At 38.4% G+C, this 23,457-nt stretch overlaps 1 protein-coding gene across 1 annotated transcript in view; it reads right to left on the bottom strand.

The window, feature by feature from the left end:
* The window catches only part of LOC101329190 (disintegrin and metalloproteinase domain-containing protein 18), a 78,479-nt gene extending 66,148 nt beyond the window's left edge, over nucleotides 1-12,331 (bottom strand). Inside the window, exons 1-6 of the mRNA XM_033848807.2 lie at nucleotides 12,018-12,331; nucleotides 11,358-11,434; nucleotides 5,717-5,772; nucleotides 2,561-2,639; nucleotides 2,128-2,204; nucleotides 917-1,094 (exon numbers count right to left, since the gene is read on the bottom strand). Of these exons, the coding sequence (XP_033704698.2) occupies nucleotides 917-1,094; nucleotides 2,128-2,204; nucleotides 2,561-2,639; nucleotides 5,717-5,772; nucleotides 11,358-11,434; nucleotides 12,018-12,072 (522 nt within the window). The 5' untranslated portion in view covers nucleotides 12,073-12,331. The remainder of the gene's footprint in view (nucleotides 1-916; nucleotides 1,095-2,127; nucleotides 2,205-2,560; nucleotides 2,640-5,716; nucleotides 5,773-11,357; nucleotides 11,435-12,017) is intronic.
* Nucleotides 12,332-23,457: the final 11,126 nt, after the last annotated feature.

Here is a 23,457-nt window from a genome sequence, read left to right as displayed (position 1 = left end):
ATGAAAAAAACATTAATTTAAACATCCAAGAAGCTTAATGAACTCCAAGTAGGATAAACTCAAAGGGATCCCCTCAAAGGTATATCATAAGAAAACTGTCATAAGGCAAAGACAGAGGCTCTTGAAAGAATCAACAAAGAAGGGACTCATCATGTACAAGGAATCCTCAATAAGATGAATAATATTTGATTCTTCATCAGAGACCATGGAGTCCAAAAGACGGGGAACTGAAATATTCAAAGTGATGAAAGAAAGAATTCTATATTCAGCCTACAAGTAAATTAAGAGAGTTTAATAATATACAAATGATTAAGTATTCTAGAAAGATATGTCCCAGTAGTACGTAAAGCTATATGTCAAAATATTAAAAGTAATTTTACCAGGGTAGTGGTAACTATTCTTCCTATATTCCTAAATTTTATTCAATAATATGCATTTTTGTTGGAATAAAAATGGAAAACAAGAAATATTACATTATACATCATACAACAATAAGCTTGACACACATTATTGCATATTTCCATGGATTTTAGATGGAATATGGATGTTTCATTTACTGCTGTAGAAAAAAGATACCAAATTTTATATTACTACTCAACAGCTAAGTAGTTCCTTTTCATGATTTTTTTTTTTTTTTTTTTTTTTTTTTTTGCGGTACGCAGGCCTCTCACTGTTGTGGCCTCTCCCGTTGCGGAGCACAGGCTCCGGACGCGCAGGCTCAGCGGCCATGGCTCACGGGCCTAGCCGCTCCGCGGCATGTGGGATCTTCCCGGACCGGGGCACGAACCCGTGTCCCCTGCATCGGCAGGCGGACTCTCAACCACTGCGCCACCAGGGAAGCCCCCTTTTCATGATTAACACAATTCTACAGAAGTAATTTTATAGTGCGTCATAACATCCAAATTGTCTCAGTTACCTGTGAGTTTAAATGGACTTTATAGGGCTGGTCTCTCTGCCAAATATTGCTGTAATTTTCTGCTAACATTGGCATATCTGGATTGTCATTTTTCACTTGATAAATTATGTGCTCGAACCTTGCTGAAGATTCCAATGGCTCAATTCCATAGCTGATATTTTCAAACTGAAGAAATCCCCTGAATATTTAGAAAGCAGTGATATAAAAATCCTGCCTATGATCCCATCAGACCTATAATCCAAAGTGTTGTAAGAAATGAGAAACCATAGTGAGGTACATGTATTAAACCCACTCTCTTTCCCTGCCTTTTTTCAGCTACCATTAGTAACTGAGTAACCACATCTGCATCAGTTTTTCTCACGTATTAAAAAACTAAATATACTGAAAAGTATTTTGTATTTTCTGTATAGTAGTCACATTCATTCAAGATGTATTAATTAAGGCCAAGTATTTGCTGGGAACCAAGACATTTGTTGAGAATTCCAAGAATAAAAAGTTCCTATTCTTACAGGGGTTAGAATAAGAGAAAATGGATATATAGAGTGGAGATCTAAAAAGATTAATATGCAGGAAAACCACATTCAGAGAATGTCAGTTTTCTGAGTTGATATGAGTAAATTCTGGAAATCAGGCAACCAAAAGCGAAAGGAAGTTAGGAAGAGATTTTTGCTCTGCTCTGGACCTGTCTTCATCTGATAAACTCACCACCTTCTTCCTCCCACTATCAATGACAAAAATCACTTATCCCTGCCCTTTTACCTCTGAGGTACCTTCTCAATTAGTCATTTTACGTCTGATACCAAGTACACCTACACTGAGAGCATACAATATGTGCTTAAGCAACTAATTAATATCATTTTCCATAACTGTTCCAGATAACTGATAGATAATACAACAGTACATCTAGGGAGTTGTTCTAAAGGATTTGGGTGGGGGGCTGTTTGTTTTGTTTTACTGCATCTATCTCTTTCTGCTCAATATCTTGAAAATATCACCAGTCAGGATTCCCTTGAATGATTTCATTTCAATTGGCATGACTAAGGTCCATTTATTAATGTTAATATTATTAATAAAAGTAAGGCCATCATGAAGAAAACGTTCAGATTTGAATTCTCCTTAAATATCCCAGATTTGTGTTTTGCGGCCACTAAGTTTCATTTTAAAGTATATCCTAAGTTTTCATGTATAAATAGCCTCTAAAATGCTATTACCTGAGTCCAGAACAGATGCTGAGTGTCACGACTGAATTTGGAAAATCTGCAACGTATCCTTGGTAATGGCAATGCATCTGAAAAACAGTACAGAGTGGCAAATAAATAAATTATTTATGCATAAAAGTGTATTGGCAAACATTATAAATATTCAAAACATTAAAACAGTTGAAAATAATAAGATTGTGTATCATACAGATTTACTAAAATTGATTTTCAAGGAAAATAAGTATTTGACAACTCTCTTTACTTTGTACCACCTAGGTGCCCATGACTGTTCTCTAAGTCTGGATTTCATCTCTATCATACATGGAATGTGGAATAAAATTGTATGAAACTGCCAACATGGAACAAACATATCCCAGTGGTAATAATATGTCCACTTCAATAAGGAAACGTGTAATAATAAATGTCTAAGACATCTGGGTCTTACCTTAAAATATGAAGACTCAGAATGCAAAGATCCAGTTTCATTATATGTATAAACCAAAAAGTTCTGGGATACGAATGAGCTAGGAAAAACAAAAATAAAAAACTGATTGAATCATGAATTTATTATGAACATAAACATTAAAATAATAAAAATAACAGTGAAATATATGATTCATATAATAATATTCCTTAACTAGAGTAATTTTAGCATGCCATAACAGTGTAAATTCATAGAACTATTGACTCAGAGAGTTTAGGATTTCTTAACACTGGAATAGACTTTGAATCCTCCATATCAGATATTCGTGTGTGTGCCTGCCTGTGTCTCCATTCAACAAGATTTACTGAGTGTCAATGATCTGACAGATCCTCTTCGAGGCACTGGGATACAGCAGTAAACAAAAGAGAAAACCATGGGTCTTCACGGCAGTGAGAGACACATACGTTAGTACATTAGGTGATGATAAATAAGGCCCAGGGTGGCAGGAGGTTGGTTGCAAGTGTAGACAGGATGGCATGGAAAGGCTCACTGAACTGATAAGTAAAGACCTGAAAACAAGCCACTTGGATTTGCACAGAAATGTTATTCCGGACAAAGCAAGGAGAAAATGCAAAGACCCTGAGGCAGAGATATGTTTTGTGTTTATAAAGAACGTCTGGGGGCAGTGCCTGTGGTGAAGCGTGGAGTGAAGACAAGAGCCCACAGTAAGAGATGGTGTCACCGAGATGAGAAGCCACTGGAAGAGTCTGAGCAGATTGAGGATGGGTCAGACCAGCATTTTAATAGAATCAGACTGAATGCTGTGTTGAGAACCATCTGTAGGACAAATAAGCAGAAACAGAGTGATCAGCTAGGTTATTACAGTCATCCAGGCAAGACATGACGGTGGCTTGAGCTAGGATTGCAGCAGCGGTGGAGGTCCCATTCTGGATGCATTTTGAAGGCAGATCACATGGGATTTAATAATCCATTGGATGTGAGGGGGAAACAAAAGAAAAAAAAGATGTCAGGAATGACCCTAACATTTTTGTTCTGAGAAACTGGAAGAGTAGAGGTGCAATTTACTGAGATAATTGTGGGAAAGACAAATTTTGGAAAAGGATCAGAAGTACATTTTAGACACATTAAATATGAGAATTCTCATAACCTCTTGGTTATCAAATAAGTAGTCAAATAAATGAATATGGAGAGGAAAAAAGTAGAGATACAAGTTTGGGAGTAATCAATACATAAATGGTATTAAATCCATAGGAGTAGATGAAATAACTGGGTGATTGAGTATAGCTAGGGGAAAAAACAAACAAATAAGATTTAAGAATAGCACCATGGAATGGAGAACAGTATGGAGGTTCCTTAAAAAACTACAAATAGAACTACCATATGACCCAGCAATCCCACTACTGGGCATATACCCTGAGAAAACCAAAATTCAAAAAGAGTCATGTACCAAAATGTTCATTGCAGCTCTATTTACAATAGCCCGGAGATGGAAACAACCTAAGTGCCCATCATCGGATGAATGGATAAAGAAGATGTGGCACATATATACAATGGAATATTACTCAGCCATAAAAAGAAACGAAATTGAGCTATTTGTAATGAGGTGGATAGACCTAGAGTCTGTCATACAGAGTGAAGTAAGTCAGAAAGAGAAAGACAAATACCGTATGCTAACACATATATATGGAATTTAAGAAAAAAAAAAATGTCATGAAGAACCTAGGGGTAAGGCAGGAATAAAGACGCAGACCTACTAGAGAACGGACTTGAGGTTATGGGGAGGGGGAAGGGTGAGCTGTGACAGGGCGAGAGAGAGTCATGGACATATACACACTAACAAACGTAGTAAGGTAGATAGCTAGTGGGAAGCAGCCGCATGGCACAGGGATATTGGCTCGGTGCTTTGTGACAGCCTGGAGGGGTGGGATAGGGAGGGTGGGAGGGAGGGAGACGCAAGAGGGAAGACATATGGGAACATATGTATATGTATAACTGATTCACTTTGTTATAAAGCAGAAACTGACACACCATTGTAAAGCAATTATACCCCAATAAAGATGTTAAAAAAAAAAAAAAAAAAGAATAGCACCATGGAGAACTCTAAGACTGAAGAGATGAGGAGGAATCTAGAAAACAAACAAACAAAACAAAATCTGAGAAAGAGTCAGCACAGTGTAAGAGTTAAACACGGGAGTCTGCGGTACCCTGGAAGCCAAATGAAGAAACTATTATATGGAGGAGACACTGCTCAGTTATACAAAATGCGGCCGATTGGTCAAGAAAAATGAAGAGTAAAAAATAACTGGCATTTAGAAACATGAGGATCTTGGATGATCTTATCAAAAAACACTTTTAATGGAATGGTAGCGACATTAAAGACCAACATGAGTTTAACAATCATGAATTACAAGAGAATAGTCATGAGTTAAGTGAGAACAATTTTCTCCAGGTTTGTTCAACTACAAAGATGCAGGCAGACAAAATGCAGTTGTGATAAATATATATTTTCAAAGATGAAGGCAGAGAAGAGGCTGTTTGAGTCCATTTATATAAAATGTTGAGAAAACACAAATTAAGAGACAGGAAATAGATTGCTTGTTGCCTGGAGTAGTGGCTGATGACAGGGATTAAATATGAAATGGCACAATGGGTCTTAGGTGGGGAATTAAATGTTCTAAAACTGATTTATGGTTGATAATTGTAATACTATATTAAAATCACTGAATTATACGTTTCAGAGTTTTATGATTTTATATATATATAATTTACCAAATAAAGTTGTTAAAAATAAATACATATATAATTAATACCTCCATACAAAGTATGCCGCTAGCTAAATTTTCCACCAATAACCACATGATATGTACACATGTTTGATTTCACATCGGATATACTTGATACACAGATTGCAGTTCTTGGGTTCAATGGCTTTATACTCTTATTTATATGTAACTTATTTCTTAATTTGAAAATAACAAGCTGGAATATACAAATGCAAAGCTCTCATAGACTTCATATTCAAGACGTAATGAATCCTAAACTGAAAAATTGACCAATTAAACAGCCTACATTTCACTGCATTCTTGAATTTAAATAGTGTACAAAAATATTTTTTAAAAAGTAAATTCTCAGCTTTAAGGGAAAATCATATCTTACTGTTTCCTGAGATGCAGAGTGTATGGTTTTTTATCAATTGTAATGATATAAGTCACCTAAAATAAAGCAAATAAAGACGATTTAGTAAATCATAAATATATAAAGTAAAAGAGTATTTTTCACTCAAGTCAAAAAAGACTCACCCAATCCATTTTATAAAAGAATATATTCTTCAGAATTTATTGTTCTAAATAGTAAAAATTTAAAATTTTTCTAATAAATTCAGGGTGAGGGTGATAAATTTACTGTAAGGATGGCTTTTGAAAAAAATAAATGAAAACTGTATTTTGAAAAAAATATAATTTTACCATTTATTAATACTAGATTTTAATTGTTTATATTTAGAAAAAACATATTCACCCTTAGCCAAAATGAATGAGGAATGGCTGTAGGCTTACATTCTATAATGAAACAATAGCAAGTTTATAAATACATATATACATACTAACAAACACTAGAGCCACTTTGCAATGCTTCACATATAAACTGGGAGGAAAACAGACCTGAGAGAATGAAGCTAGCGAGGAACGCTGCAGCTCCAGGACTACGAGCTCTGATACTACAGGGACTAAGTTATAATGGTCCTCATTACCTTGACATGATGGCATCCGGGAACAGGAAGTGTACACAGTAAAGCAGGTTGCTTTTATAAGATCATCAGGAGGGTGAGAAAGTGTCTAGCTAAATTGAATTTTATATAGTAGAACAACATAGGCTTGAAATCCACCCTTTACCATTTAACACAATGTGATCAACAGAGGTACGTCCATCCACTTGGCCATATCCTATTGGTTGGAAGGAAGTCACAGGTCTTTCCCACACTCATAGTGAGACAGGCTGGGACCTGGGACCCTTTGCTGCAGTGCAAAGGATACACCTGGATATCCTGTATCCTGGATACACCTCTCCTGGTGCAACAAATACAAAGAAACTGTATGGGACTAAAAATAACTGCATGCCAGATGTAGAGAATGGACTTGAGGACATGGGGAGGGGGAAGGGTAAGTTGGGACCAAATGAGAGAGTGGCATGGACATATATACACTACCAAATGTAAAATAGATAGCTAGTGGGAAGCAGCTGCATAGCACAGGTAGATCAACTCAGTGCTCTGTGACCACCTAGAGGGATAGGATAGGGAGGGTAGGAGGGAGACGCAAGAGGGAGGGGATATGGAGATATATGTATATGTATAGCTGATTCACTTTGTTATACAGCAGAAACTAACACACCACTGTAAAGCAATTATACTCCAATGAAGATGTTAAAAAAAAAAAAAAACTGCGTGTATGCCTTAGTTGGGGCAAATTCCAGCTGCCACTTTTGAAGAGCCTGGAGCAAAAACAGGGTGTTGGGAGCAAAAGGGCGGTACTGAGCATGCACCCTGCACACACCACCACCTAAGGAGTGGGCAAAACACCTAAGCCCCCGCTCTGGCCTGACCCATGGACACACCCCTACCCTCGCCCCATATAAGGAACAAGCCTGCCCTACCTCCTGGAGTGAGCAAGAAAGGGGACCTGTTTGTTCTCCCTCCTCTGCTGCAGCAGGGGCCCCAGTAAAGCCTTACCTGAATTTCTTGTCTGGCCTCTGATCAATTTCTATTGATTGGGGAAGGCCAAGAGCCCTGGTCGGTAACAATAGGTGGAGCTTATTCAACCATGAACACCAGATGGTAAGAATCACTTGGGTAAATTAGGGTCTGTCCAACACCATGGGCAAAGAACAACTGGGGAGCTGAGGAATAAAACCCACAGCTCACATGGTGCTGGGAGATATTCAAGGTCTGATCAACCAGAGGAGAAGAATGTCACTGAACACTCATGCCATCCACTAGAGATCACAGAAGGGTCAAATTTTAGTGTTAAGGAGAAACTAATCTTAGAGTAAGGGCCACTCTAAACATTCATCCTAAAGATATGACAAGGCAGCATGAAATTGTCTATCTGATTCATAAGTAACTTAATTGCCTGCCAAAACAAAGTATAGCACATTTCAAAGGAAAACCACAAAATCAAGCAATCAACCAAATAAAATTAGCAAGGTTAATCCAATCAAAAACAATTATACACAGGGATATGAAATCAGTCTGATGGCAGGATACGAGCTTCCTGCCTTATCCTCCCACAGATACACCAAACATACACCTCACATGGATTGATGCCCTGTGAGAGAAATCCAGAAAGTAGCACAGTGACTCCTCAACACTGGGTGACTGAGAAAGTATCCACTGTGAAAACGGGTAGGAAAGGCTGATACACACACGCACCACAAAACCCACCCCTGGCAAAGTGCTTACAATCAGGAGGGAACCCCGAACTCTCAGTATGCCCCTCAGAACCAAAAGGGTTGGACCAGGCATCCAGCAGCACAACTTTTAAGGCTGCCACCCAAGGGACTGGCTTCCAAATAACTTAGTTCAGAGAGCCACTGGGACTTGACATCCCTAATTCCTCAGACCCCCATTAAACAGAGGCAGTTTTTAAATGTGTGCATGAGCACTTCCCATAGTTCCCCCCCCCCCCCGCCCCGGGGTGCATCATAGAGGGAGCAGACAAAAAGCACCCAGCTCCTATTTTCTCCCTGGAAGGAGTTTGACTGCACACTTTTCCAGCTGCAGCTCGAGGGTCCAGCTTCTAATCAGACGCCATGTGGGTGCTGATAGGGATCCTCCCAGGAGCCTGAAAGGGCCGATGGGCACTTCCCTTGACGACTCCCCCAGGCTCAATCCAACAATAAAACCAAGTCTCCAGTTTCTTCCTGACAGGACCTTGTCTACACATCTAGAATCTCAACTTTTATTTTAATTGAAGTATACTGATGTACAATATTATATGTTACAGGTACAATACAGTGATTCATAATTTTTAAAGGCTGTACTCCATTTCTACTTATTATAACATATTGGCTATAGAACCTCAACTTTTAACGCTGCCACCTGAAGGTCTGGATCCCATACCACCTAGTTCTGAGACCTGACGGAGTTCAGCATTCATAGACTCCCCAGATTCATCTTAAGAGAAGATTTTTATATAGAAGTGCAAGCACTTCCAAGGACCATCTCCCTGGGCTTAGGGCAGAGGGAACAGGAAAAAACACAAGGGTCCCAACTTCTCTGTGGAAAGGGTTTGAGTGCATACTTCCTCAGCTGCTGCTTGAGGGTTGAGCTTCTAAATAGCTTGCACCAGGGAGCTGACAGGGTACATAAATAGTAGTCATCTGGGGACCTGAACAGATGTGAGGGAATTCCCTGTGCTTTCTCTCTCTGACTCATCCCAACTATAAAGCTAATTCTCCAGCTTCTCCCTCAATGAAATTTGTCCACACATCTAGTGCCCCATCTTACACAGCTGCCACTAGAGGAACTGGCTACGAAGTCACCTAGTAAAGGGAGCTCTCCTGGAGCAGAGAGAACAAAAGAGGTGAAAGAAGTAACATTATCTCTGCAGATGACATGATCTCATGTATAGAAAACCCTAAAGACTACATCAAAAAGCTATCAGAATTAATAAATGAATTCAGTAAAGTTTTAAGACACAAGATCAAAATACAAAAATCAGTTGTGTTTCTATATACTGACAATGAACTACCAGAAAGAAAATTAAGAAAACAATACCATTTACAATAACATCAAAAGACAAAACATTTAAGAACAAATTTAGCCAAGAAGGTGAAAAACGTATACAGTAAAAACTAAAAAACAATCATGAATAAAATTAGAGAAGACACAGATAAATATATATTCCGTGTTTATGGATTGAAAGGATTAATATTGTAAAATTTTCCGTACTACCCAAAGTGATCTGCAGATTCAGTGCAATCCCTATCAAAATGCCAATGTCATTTTCCACAGAACTAGAGAAAACAATCCTAAAATGTATATGGAACCACAAAAGAACCTTAATAGCTTAAACAATCTTGAAAAAGAAGAGCAAAGCCAGAGACATCACACCTTGTGATTTCAAACAATATTACAAGGCTGTAGTAATCAAACAGTATCTTACCAACATAAAAACAGACACGTAGATGAATGCACCATAACAACATAACTTTATACCTAAAGCAACTAGAGAAAGAAGAAAAGAAACCCAAAGTCAGTAGAAGGAAATAAATCATAAAGATCAGAGCAGAAATAAATGAAATAGAGACAGAAAAAAAACAATAGAAAGATCAATGAAACTAAAACTTGTTCTTTGAAAAGATAAGCAAAACTGATAAACATTTAGACAGACTCATCAAGAAAAAAGGGGAGAGGGCCCAAATCAATAAAATCAGAAATGAAAAAGGAGTTGTAACTGACACTACAGAAATACAAAGGACCATGAGAGTATTACAAACAACTATAAGCCAACAAAATGGACAACCTAGAAGAAATGGACAAATTCTTTGAAAGGTACAATCTCCCAAGACTGAACCAGGAAGAAATAGAAAATATGAACAGACCATTTACCAGTAGTGAGCTCTACAGAGATTTCAAAACACTTCATGTCCTGCATCATTGTGATAACTGAAGTAAACAACTTGAAGCTTAAAGTGATCATGCAATGACAATATACATACAAACAGAAGTAAATCAGAAAAAAAAGAAAAGAAACTTTTATGCAAACAGTTTTCAACAGAAAGTAGTTTATTTATAATGGAATCAGAGTCATAAATTAAAATTTGGATTCCATGTCCTAAACTTATAACTTTGACTCCCTCAACTGAACATTTGTAATCCTCTTTCTCATATATATAAGAAAATATATGTAATATTTCAAAAGGTTAATGTGAGAATTAAATGAGACTAGTATATGAAAATACTTCTCTAAAGGAAATTATTTTATCATGATTTTCAAGTACAATTTCACATTTAATTTTTATTACAGTGATTCAGCAGTAGAAGAGAATCATGATAGGTTCCAATACTGTATGTCAAAATAGAGTTAATGGAGTCTTAATTTTTTTACTTACTCTTATTTCAAAAATTGTTCCTTCAAACTGAAAAATTTTCCCAGGGTTTCTATATATTGACCACACCACTTTAACCACATGAAAATCTAAACCCCTGTATTGTGACTTCTAGTTTTTAATCTAAAACATTATAATTATGCCAATTTGAAGTATATTAATCAAGAAAATATTCAAGATGGAGTGTCTTCAATTTAATCAGTTTTTAATAGCAGGTACGCATTTTTCAACTTTTTTTTCCAGTTAATATTTATTTACTGACAATGTTTTCATCATAATCAGGCAAATGTGACATTTTTATTTTTCCTTTTCGTTTTTTTCTTTGGCATTACTTCTAATAAGTCTGATGCTTCTGGGTCAAAACTTGCAGGTCTAAACCTTGCTCAAGACCATTTTCTCTGTCACTTTAACAGTGGCCATTAATAATTTTTTTCATAAATTTCATTGTCATGCTTATTTAATATTGATTTTTTTCTACAAGTATGATTCCTGAAAAGTGTTTACTATTTCTTGAAAATTGTGACCAAATAGGTCAGAAGAGCCTGAGAGATGAAGAGAAGGGCACAAGAGTTAGCAATGAAAATGTTGCTTTGCAAGTGAATACAAATCAGTAGGATCTGATTCAATTCAAAGGTAAAGAAAAATCGTCTTAAACTTTTAAATTATAAAACTAATATCCTTGATCGTTCACCTGCTTCTCTGAATCTTCACTCTCATTCGACCTCATCTTCTGTGGAACTGTGACATACAGGAATATTCCCTCAGAATCTGTAGTAAGAAAATGGGATTTTTTGCAACAGTGCTCTCAGTCAAGCTTGGGTTCTTAAGTTTGAGTCCATGGTGGGGTCCACAATTGTAAGTCAATTTATCTACATGTGTTTACCCTCCTTCTTGGTCCACAGATTTCAATAGATTTTCACTGGCACACTGAAAATGGCTAAGATACAAACAAGTGAACAGAAATTAGCCATTGCAGTTCTATAGGACCATCCTGTTCGTTTCCATAACCGCATTGGGACCTGTTTCTCTCGGGTCTCTGAGGAATACATCCAGGGCAGTGCCGAACCTCGTATATCCTCTGGCCACAGAGTGGGTGACCCAGAAGGACCCTCAGCTGCTGAGACACTGGACCCTTGAGGCAGAAAGTGGACTCCTTGGCTAACATCTTCCTTCCCCTACCCTGGTCAGGGGTGGGTGGCGTAGGGATGGGGTGTGGGAGGAAAGCACCGGCAGGGAATCCGGGAAAGGGGCGGTAGGGGTCCCAGAGCTACAGGAATTGCTCCCCAGGAAGAGCCCAGCCCTGCTCAGAAGCCAAAGGAGGGAGAAGGAAGTCGAGGCTCCGCGGTCTTACCCTGGAGGGCGTGTAGCCCTCCAAGCTCAGCAAGCAGGGCAACGAGGAGGAACATCGCTGGGCGGGGCGCTGGAAGCACGGCCAAGGTCAGAGACCGTTGGGCAGCCGTGAGGCTCGCGGGCAGCAGCAGTCAGGGGTTCAGTGCGCTAGGCCCCCGGGCCCCGGGGGTGAGGACCAGGGCTTTGCAGTCGCTTTCAGCTGTGCTGGCTCATCCTTGGGCATCCTGAGTGACTGGGCACTCGAGGCTGGGAGAAGAAACAGCAGACAAAAGCCTAAGGGTCTGCGCACAACTAGTTTGTGGTGACTAAGTGTACGTCTTTTTTTTTTTTTTTTTTTTTTACATCTCTATTGGAGTATAATTGCTTTACAGTGGTGTGTTAGTTTCTGCTTTATAACAAAGTGAATCAGTTATACATATGATCCCATATTTTAAATGCTTCAGTAGGGATAAAGGGGCAAATAAGCATTATTTGCTTTTCTGGGGAAGTTTCTGGTAATTTCCTTTCTCCATGTTATAGTTTTCTGACAACGTTTATTTACTGTGGTGGAAGAGAAAGAGGAAAATAGGTATATTTACTATTTTTTACAAGAAATTTTCTAGTTAAATTGTGTTACTGCTGACTTAATACAATCTTTGCAAACAAAAATAAAGAATATTGAACTTGATCCTGGATAAGGAAATAAAAAGCACAATTCTTCAACTGTGTGCCTATTCTTACAATGTTAGATTATAATCTGTTGAGGAAAGGGAAAGAAAACTTTGAAATGTACCCTAAGTGTGTCTTGTTAACAGTTACTGTTAGAACCGTAAAAAGGAAGCATTAGAAATGGGGAGGCCAGCAAGACAAACTCAGAGGGGAAAAGTGACACCACTGCAGAAGACAGAACATGTAATTGTCTTTGAATTTTCTGACAAATATCTTAAGCTACTCACACTCAAAACCTAACTCAACTTCTCCCTGCCACTCACCCGCACCTTCCTTTATCCCAGTACACTCCACAGCAAGGATGTGTTACACCAATAGTTGCAAAAATAAACTCTGCTCAGGTCTAAAACTTGGACCTGCTAGGTGGTAGTACTCCTGGGAAACTGATCCTGAGAAATTATGATTAAATAAGGCAGGACAGTGATCATAATGGCCCCAAATAAGTTAGTGGCAAAGGGGGTGAGGGAAAGTTATGGTAGAATCATCCCGATGTGTATTATTTTTACCACAGAGTTCACCCACTTAAAGCACACAGGTGAATGATCGTAGGGTTTTTAGTGTATTCACAGATATGTGCAACCATTACCACAGTCCATTTCAGTTCCCTCATCTCAAAAACAAGTCCTCTACCCTTTAGTTATTACCATCACCCCAGCTATTCAATCCCCACCCCTATCTCCCCAACTCTCACAAGTAAACAACCACTAATCTTAGTCTCTCTAGATGTCCCTGTTCTGGATGTTTCATGCAAAGGCATAATACATGGTTTTTGTGACTGGCTTTAGTCACTTAGCATAACGGTTTCAAGATTCATCCACGTTGTAGCAATATCAGTGCTTCCTTCTTTTTGTGGCTGAATACTATCCCATTGTATGGATGGACCACATCTTGTGTATCCATTCATCATTTGCTCATTTGGAAAAGGAAACTCTTGGTCTTTGTGATGAGATGCTCCCACCCCTGACCTAGGAGCACCTTCATTTATATGGATGGAAATTCTGTGGGTCCTAATTGGACTCCAGATAGGCTGATGGATCTCTAATCCACAAATAATGCTTTGAGGTGTGCAGAAGTGCACCCATCTCAGGAAGAGGGAGATGAAGAGAGGGGGCACTGAAGCAAGAAACTGTCACCCAGAAAAGCTCAGCTTCAGTCAGGAAAGAGCAGCAAGTCTGGGTTCCTTCAAAGGACAAAGATACATTCTAGAGCTCAATTTCCACGAGGGCAGGGAAGTAACACTTGGAGACAGAACAGTTATCTATGACCAGGAACTCAGTGTGAGCAACTCCTTGAAGATGGAATGGATGCTAGTGACTCTCTGAGGGCTCTGGGGCTGACCTTGTGTAGCAACCCTTCCTCTCAATATCCCGAAGCTTGGAATGGGTAGGGGATGAGAATCATGAACTATTGCAGAGGTGCAGATTCTAGGTGTCCTCTCTTGAGATGGGAGCGATTAGCAGGGCCATGGGTATCTGAGGGCAGTCGGTGGCAGGAGTGCACAATGGAAAGTTTTCCGTTGGGATGCAACAGCCTCGCAGGTTCAAAAGAGGCCAACCTGCTTATTTCCTACTAGAGGATCATGGCGGTAGAAGGCTCCCTGTGGGTCCTCCTGGGCACAAAAGCCTTTCCGGGTCCCCAGCTTCCAGTTTGTCGGAAAAAAGGCTTTCAGCTTCCTAGACCTTCCCTGAGCTCCAAAGGGCGTATTCAAACAGTTACTAATCAGGGAAGTGAGGGAAGGCAGGAAGAAACGACAGTGCAGCATGGGGCCTGGTGCCGTTCCTCCTCGGGGATGTGCAGAACCGTCTGACGCATATGTCTGAGCTCTTCAACAAGAACTAGGGCCCCCTCAAGCCAGATGCAGGAAGTCACTTGAGGCTGAGCACAAGCATGTGGACCCACACTGGCAGGAAAGGCTGATGACTGAGATTCCTGGAACAGCGCCCTGTTACCTCACCACCAACCAATCAGGGGAAGGTTCCATACCCTGCAGCCCTTGCCCCAAATTTTGCCTGTAAACACTCTTCCCCAAGAGCCATCAGGGAGTTGGCATTTTTGAGCATGAGCTGTCCGTTCTCCTTGGCTGGTCCTTGCAATAAACCTTAATCTGCTCCAAACACTGACGTTTCCCTTTGTTTGGCCTCGGTGTGCATCGGGCACACAAACTTGGGCTCGAGAACAGAATGAATCGACACAACGCGACATACTTTCACTCACAGGATTTACTTTTGTTTTTGAAATTGAAAGCTTTAAGCCATCACAAAAGGAGAGAAAAGCAGATTTTTTATTCTTGAACCAGCCCAGTTAATGGTGTGTTTCTTGGCAATATCTTTTCTCCAAATTATGGCTGTTGACGGTATTGTTTAGTTACCATTCTAAAAGAACTACAGAAAAAAGAAATGCTACATTTTTAATGGTTAATAAAAGCTGTCTAATTTTAATATAGAACTACAGGTATATCAATTAATTAATATAAGACAGTTGATACTGTCACAGTCTATACCTGTGCTCTACAGAATCTGTAAACGCAAGTTCTTTTTGTTTCTTTGGTTTGATTTTTTCCAGAAACATTTGTGATAGCCACATTAAAAGGAAATGCTATAAACTGCTATTTATATATGTCTCATTTACACGGACTCTATGTTTCACATGGGTCAAAGAAAGTCATGAACAAGGAAACAGAGAGAAAAAGAGCAATACAATATGTGAAGAAGGAAATAATTGCTCTTTTCTCTATTTTTATCTACAGAGGAGGAGAACTCCCAACAGTCCTCTGTGCATTTCCAACAGGTGTCCCACACACATGTTCAGAACAAACTCCTTCTTCACTCCCCTCCGCTTCATGGCTCCAAAACCAAGCTGGTTCTCAGCTGCTGTACAACATGCCATTAGTAAAAGCTGTCATGATCCATTGTGTCAGAAATGTTCGTCTTCGTAGTTCTCTTTTATTCTAACCCAAATACATCTATCCAGTCACCACTTCAACCAAGTCTACCCATTAGGTCTCTGAAAACTGTGTTGTTCTTTCCATCTTAACGAATCCTGCCCTCATCACACTTTTCCTGTGCATTCCATTTCACTAGTCTCCAGTTCTGACTGAATCTGACTGAATTTTCTCCTAATTTATCCCTGTGAATTTTGTAAAAAGCGCACCATATCTTGCTAAATCCCTCCCTTACCACGTCAAAAATACTTCAACTATGTTCCATTCATCTATGAGGAAATGTAACCTTTTAATCGTGGCATATCAGAAGACACTGGTCCTGGCTCATGGTTACCTATACAGATTTTCTCTTTCAACATCCATACATTTTAAAATAAAATTTTAAATATATTAAGAGCACAAATTTAGACACAGAGAGGTCTGGCTTTACATGGTAGCCTAGCTATCTTCCTGCTGTATAGCAATGAACATCATTTAAGCACTTCTTCTTACACTCTACAGCCAAACTCTCAATTCATTCTGTTGGTTCACCTTCAAAATTTATTCCTAAGACCATCTTTACTATCCCTGGTCTGAGGTAACATCCCTTCTCTCCTGGATTAGTCCTGACATTTTTTTTTTTCATTGTATCATTCATGTGCTTGAAAAGCTCCTGCCCAGGTATATGCATGGGCTGCTCTGCCAGCTCTATGCCTGTCTAAGACAGACTTGGTTTACAGCTGGAACGGTAAAGCTCTCTCTTTACCTGTGGGAAAGCCTGAATATCTGGTTTCACTTTTTGCTGAGATAAGGGCAGTGGGATTTATGATGGGCTTTTTAAAATTTAAAATAAGGAACCTTGAGATCTTGTGCCTGAGGCGTCTCTCCGACCCCCAGTGCTTGCCTGCACCCTCTCTTGCTGTACTGTATCCTTTGCATTTAGATAGAAGCCTTCTGTGAGCTGACGGTGATGTCAGGTGACTCCTTTCAAATATCTAAACTAGGTCATTATTTGTGCCTCCTCCAATTCCTTGCTGACACATCACTTGCTCCCTAGGGCCTACTCAGTCAGCCACATTTAAAGTTGCCACCCAGTTCCTCCTTCAGTGTCAACTGCCCAGTTAGCCCCACTTCTCTCATCTTCCCCATAAAGAATCACCTTTCAGTACCAACTTATAAAATATGTTTATCGGACGAATGTGTCCAATTCTTGAGGCAAGACCTTAATATAACCATAAAGTACTGGTGGCAGGAGATGACTGTGAAAAATAGAAAAAAGTGTAAAAGAAAGCAAGATATTGAATTTACGACTTAAGACTTGGAGAAAGCCGGGGAGACGCGTGCTCAGTGTACTGCTCTAGGAGAAAATGACTGAAGTTGTGTGGAGGTGAGAAGTTCAGGTGAAGACACTCAGCATGATGAAGGAACTCTGATGGAGGACATGAGAAGAAGACAGCCGAGGGCCAGAATCTTCACCTAAGATGCAGGCCTTTAGTAAAGAGATCAGAGAAGAGGGAGAGGGTGGTCTAGGCAGAAATAAGACTACTTTACATTGAGGACAGGAGTCATAAATGATTTGCTTGGTGGCCGATAAGGAAACAGAGACCCACTGACTTTTTTCTCCATCAAAGTCAGATGTGGCAGGTAAGTAAAGAGATGATCTCGGGATCTCACACTTCGATGAGTTTTTGATTGTTTTCCTTTACTTCCAGGGATAAGTCTAATATGTCAAATATCACGATTTCTTTACGCATGAGTTAGAAATTTGAACGACATATACAGAAGCCTCCTTTATCCTAACTGACGGTAAAGAATTGTTCTTCTGCCTTGGAGGGTGAGTGCATTTAGCATTTGCCTGGCATCCTCTAGGTCCTCAATAAGTGTAAATTCCATTCCCCATCACCAGTCTTGTATCAGAAAATATGTGGCAAAATTGTGGAGCTCTTAAGACTTCAACCCTGGCGTCTGGTTGTCAAACTCAAACTCAAAACTCACTAAAATTCTATACATGTGGGGAATTATTTACATTCTTTATGTCTGTTTCCTTATTTCTAAAATAAGGAGAACACAGTGCTCTGTGGCAGCCTGGATGGGAGGAGAGCTTGGGGGAGAATGGATACATGTACATGTATGGCTGAGTTGCTTTGCTGTGCATCTGAAACTATCACAACATTGTTAATCGGCTATACTCCAATACAAAATGAAAAAGTTTAAAAGAAATAAAATAAGGAGAACAATAACCGGGGAGTTAGTGAGGAATAAATACAGGTGTTGGGAGAAAACTTGTGTAAACCTCTCGTTTAGAACGTTAAATCTACCAATCAAATGCATGACTGCACATAAATATTTTAAGAAAATATTAAAAAATCCCTTTAAAGTCATTTCTTTTTACAAAGATGTTGGTTAATAAATCTGTGGCTAATGTGAGTTAACGTTAAACATTTCTAGATAAGTATAAAATAAAATTAACATCAAATGCTTTGTTTTAGTCTTTGTTTTAGTATATGATAGCAACAAATAGAAATCAAAATGATGAAATATGGGAATAATATCTTCCTTATACTGAGGTACTGTTAAAAATATTGTTTTAAGTATTTAATGAATTATATCATTTTGTCAATAGTTTGATTCCTTTACTTCACCTTTAACTCTAAGACTGGTTGCTGTTACTCTTCCTACTGCTGTCTTCTGATAGAGATTTGTTTAAAAGAAACAACTATTTTTAAGGTTAGGAAACACTGTAATCTTAAAGTCAAGAAAAGTAATGAAGCTAGATTTGTCCTAATTACTCAATTAATATGTACCAATATCCACTTTGCTTTCTATATGCCACTCAGGGATAATATATTCTAGTGTTTGTTTTTTTCCAAAGGTTAGACTAAATTGTAAATATGTTAAGCATTTTTAAAATTTCAAACTAAAACTCCATCTATTACTTTTCTCTATCTTGTCTACATGGAAAACCAGATGGAATATTAAATATCTATGATAATGCTTCTCCAATTTAAACAGATAATTTACATGTAAATTCTTAAACTATCATAACTTCAGTTATATGATTTCTATCAAATACCTACGTGAATACTTCTTATTTCACTTCTGTTAATGAGGTCCTTAATGAGGCCTCCCTATTAGCTATGCTTAGTTACACTTTATGGTATTTATACAGCCTCCATTTATTCTTTGGCTCCTATACACACTCAGCTCCTGTTGAAGAGGAATGTCATGGTGTAAAGCTTCCTACAAAATGGCTACAATTCTTTGGCCACAGATGATAAAATCAGGCTTGAACACCTAACTCAGGATTATAAATCCAGACAGAACACTGGCTGAAATGAGATACACCTGCACAGTTATTTCCTTCTGTCTCTTGAGAAAATGAACTAACAGGCACTGGTTTTGGCAGATTACTGGGATTTTTACTTGAAAATGAGACTAGAAAGAGTTGAGATAGGTACTCTGGGCCATGTATAAGCAGAGCAGTCATCTTGGAGAGAATGGACATGGACAAGAAGAGATGATGTCAACCGTAAAGGCTTTGGGTGATGGAGACAATGGCCTAGCTCATAACCATCCAGTTCATTATCACCCTTTTGTGTTTCAGCTCTACATCATTTCTTGCCCTTGCAGCCCTGAAACCATCTACTGTTGCTCCAAAATTTAGGCTGTCACGAGCAGACTTTGTTCTTTATGATCAGTGGTACCTTACTCTAGCATCTCTTCCCAAAGTCAGGTCGAGTTCTTGCAACTATTCAGATTTGTCCAAGATGTCTTAAGTAAGAGCACAGGAAGACATGCCAGATATCATTCAATTAAGTCAATTTATAACAATTGAATAATTGATGAGTCATGCAGAAGACTACCCTGAATTACCTGGTCTCTGCTAACTTGTTCATAAATAAGATTAACTAACTTGGGAAGTAGAGGTGTTGATTGAAATTTTATATCATTATTTTGTCTCTGGCTACACAAATGAGAAACAAAAATGATTTCCTTTACAATGAAGAAACGAGACGCACCTCTTTACCCTTGCTTCTGCATTCTCATTTTCCTAAATATTCACTAAGCAAATTGTGGCTTGTATTGTTGTTACAGTAAAGAAAAAAGCAGTATGAAAGTGAAGTAAGTCAGACAGAGAAAGACAAAGTATGATCCCACTTATATGAGGAATCTACAAAAAAAACACCCTCATAGATACAGAGAACAGATTGGTGGTTGCCAGAAAAATGGGATGAGGGGGTGGTGAGCAAAATGGATAAGAGGGTCAAAAGGTACAAACTTCCAGTTGTAAAAAAAACAAGTCATGGGGATATAATGTACAGCATGGCGACTATAGTTAGAATAAGGAATTACACTCTTGAAACTTGCTAAAAGAGTAGATCTTGAAAGTCCTCATCAGGGGAAAACCAAATTTTTATTAACTATGTATGGTGACAAATATTAACTAGACTCATTGTGGTGATCATTTTGTAATATATACAAATATCAAAGCATTATGACATAAACATGAAACTAATATGTCATATGTTAATTATACCTCATTAAAAAAAAGACCTAATCAAACTCTGCTCTACAAAAAAAAAAAAAAGGAAAAACTGTGCAAGTACCTTAATTCTAATTTTAGAAACACATGAGTGATATTAATTATGTGTAAAATGGGCCGTATCCTATGTGTGTCCTCTCCCTCATTCTTTCCCATCCTATATTTTCTCAAATTCCTCATATTCTATGCTGCCCTGTCTCCATTAATCTTCACCTTCCCCATATTCTATGCTGCTCTATCTCTATTAATCTTCTTGGCACAAGTGAATGTCAGTGCAAGGAAACGGGTTTGTTTGGGAAGTAAACAGACCTTCTAAATTAGTTACAGCCAACGTGGCTTTCTATTTGAAAGGTACTGAGGATTTACTGAGTAACTCCTGGGCCTATATAAACATGAAACATACCCACCTGCCTGAAATCTGCAAAAAATTTGGTATGTTTCTAAATATTTGGTATATATATACAAATATATTCTATATATAGAAATATATAGAATTTGGGAAATTCAGGCTTTTTAGGGCAGGAGCCACCCGTCTCCTTACATGGCCCTACAATAAACCTTTCTCTGCTCCAAACTCCGACGTTTCGGTATAGTTTGGCCTACTGTGTGTCGGGCACAGGTCTAGCTATATTTACATCAGACAGAATAGACATAAAGTCAAGACAGTCACAGGAGTCAAAGATGGACATTTTATAATGATTAAAGGGCTAGTCCACCAGGGGAAGATAACCATTATAAATATATACACCCTCAGCATTAGAGAATCTAAATATACCCACAGCAAACACTGACAGAATCTGAGGAGAGATACAGACAGCAATACAATAAGAGAAGGGGACTTCAATACCACACTTTCAGTAATGGGTAGAGGAAGCAGACAGGAGATGAGTAAGAAATAAAAAAGAGGACTTAAATAACATTATAGCCAAAATCTATCCAGCAGCTACATACAGAACATTCCCCTCAAAAGCAGCAGAATACACATTCTTCTCAAGTGGACACAAGCTTTCCCCACAATAGATTATATGTTTGGTCACAAAGCAACTCTTAACAAATTTAAGAAGATTTAAATCATACAATGTGTCCTTTCTGAACACGTTTTGGAATGAAACTAGAAAGGAATAGCAGAAGGATAAGTAAAAAATCCACAGCTATGTGGAAATTAACAACATACTTTTGATCAACAATTGAATCAAAGAAAAGAATCAAAAAGGAAATTTAAAATAGCTTGAGACAAATGAAACAGAAAACACAACATACCAAAATTTATCGCATCCAGTGAAAGTGGAGGAAAGAGGTAAATGTATAGCTACAAACAAAATACATCAAAAAGACCTCAAATTAATAAACTAACTTCACATCTCAAAGAACTAGAAGAAGAACAAAGAAAACTCAAAGGAGCAAAAAGAACATAACAAAGAATAGACCAGGAATAAAATGATATTAAGTGGAAAAACAATAGAAGATATCATAAAACTAAGAGTTGGGCTTTTGAAATGATAAATAAAATTGACAAACCTCTATCTAGATTAAGAAAAAAAGAGAAGTTTCAAAAATAAAATCAGAAAAATGAAAGCTCATGCCACAAAAATAAGAAGGTTCAAAAGAAAATAATATGAACATTATATGCCAACAACCAGATACCATAGAGGATGGATAAATGCTTAGCGACATGAAACCTAAGAAGAGTGACTCATGAAAAAATAGAAAATCCGAACCGACATATAACTAGTATGGAGACTGAATCGGTAATCACAAACCTCCTAATAGGGAGAAGCCCAATACCAGATGGCTTCCCTGGGGAATTCTATAGAACATTTAAGTAAGAACTAACACAAGCCTTCTCAAATGCTTCCAAAAAGTAAAAGAGGGGGGAACACTTTCAAAGTCATTTTATGCAGCCAGCATTACTCTGATACAAAAGCCACATGGAAAGAACAGTACAAGCTAACATCCCTCATGAATACAGATGGAAAAGTGCTCAACAAACTAGTTGTAAACCATATCTAGTGTAATCTAGCACCTTAAAATGGTCATACACCATGACCAAGCTAAATTATTCTTGCAATGCAAGAATGGTTCAACATTCAAAAATTAATGTGATAAAACACATTAAAAGGACAAAGAGTCAAAATCACACGATCATCTCAACATATGCAGAGAAAGAATTTGACAAATTTCAGCATCTATCAAAAGAAAAACTCTCAGCAAACTAGGAATAGAATGAAATCAGCACAACCTAATAAAGGCCATATATGAGAAGCCCACAGCTAACAACATATTCAACAGTGAACCCTGAAAACTTTTCCTCTAAGATCAGGAACAAGGCAAGGACGCCCACCTCACCAATTCTGTTCAATCTAGGATGGGAAGTTATACCTAGAGCAAGTAGTCAAGGAGAGAGAAAAAAATAAAAAGGCATCCAAATTGGAAAGAAAGAAGTAAAAATATCTTTGTTTGCAGATGACATGATCTCATAGATAGCAAAACCTAAAGACTCCACAAAAACCCTCGAAGTTTTAGATGTAACGACAAGCTCCATAATATTACAGAATACATAATCGACATTCAATAATGAGTCGCATTTCTCTACTTACAGAGAACTATTTGTAAGGAAAGGGAAATTAAGAAAACAAATCCATTTACAAGATCACACACACACAAAATACCTACGAACAAATTTAACCAAGGAGGTGGGAACCTGGTACTCTGAAAACTACAACGTATTGATGAAAGAAATTAGATAAGACACAAACAAAGAAGACATCCAAGTGGCCAACAGGGAGATCACTAGTTACCAGAAAAATGCAAAGTAACACCAAAATGTTATTTTTGTGAGATATCACCTCACGACTGTTAGGATGGCTATTATCGTGTGAACAAAGGACAAAGAGTGCTGTTGAGGGTGTGGGAAGCTGGAACTGTTGTACTCTGTCACTGGGTAGAGCATATGAAACGGCTGCTATAGAATATAGTAAAAACGAAAAACAGAACCCCCTGTGGTCCAGCAATGTGACTCTGGGCAGTTACGCCAAAGAACTGACACAGGAGCTGCAGGAGATATTGGCACTGCTATGCTTACTGCGGCACTATCCACAATAGCCAAGATGTGAATAAACCCTAAGTGGCCACATCCACAGAAGAGTGGATAAGAAAGTGTGGTGTATATGTATTCTGTGGAATACTAGATAGCCTTAAAAAAGAAGTAAGTTATGCAATACGTGACAACATGATTCACCTTGTGGACATTATGGTAAGTGAAACAGACCC

Source organism: Tursiops truncatus, chromosome 21, assembly GCF_011762595.2.
Source record: "Tursiops truncatus isolate mTurTru1 chromosome 21, mTurTru1.mat.Y, whole genome shotgun sequence".
NCBI classification, from domain to species: domain Eukaryota; kingdom Metazoa; phylum Chordata; class Mammalia; order Artiodactyla; family Delphinidae; genus Tursiops; species Tursiops truncatus.
Note: the sequence above shows the minus strand (reverse complement) of the source record. Positions and strands in the feature narration are given on the sequence as shown.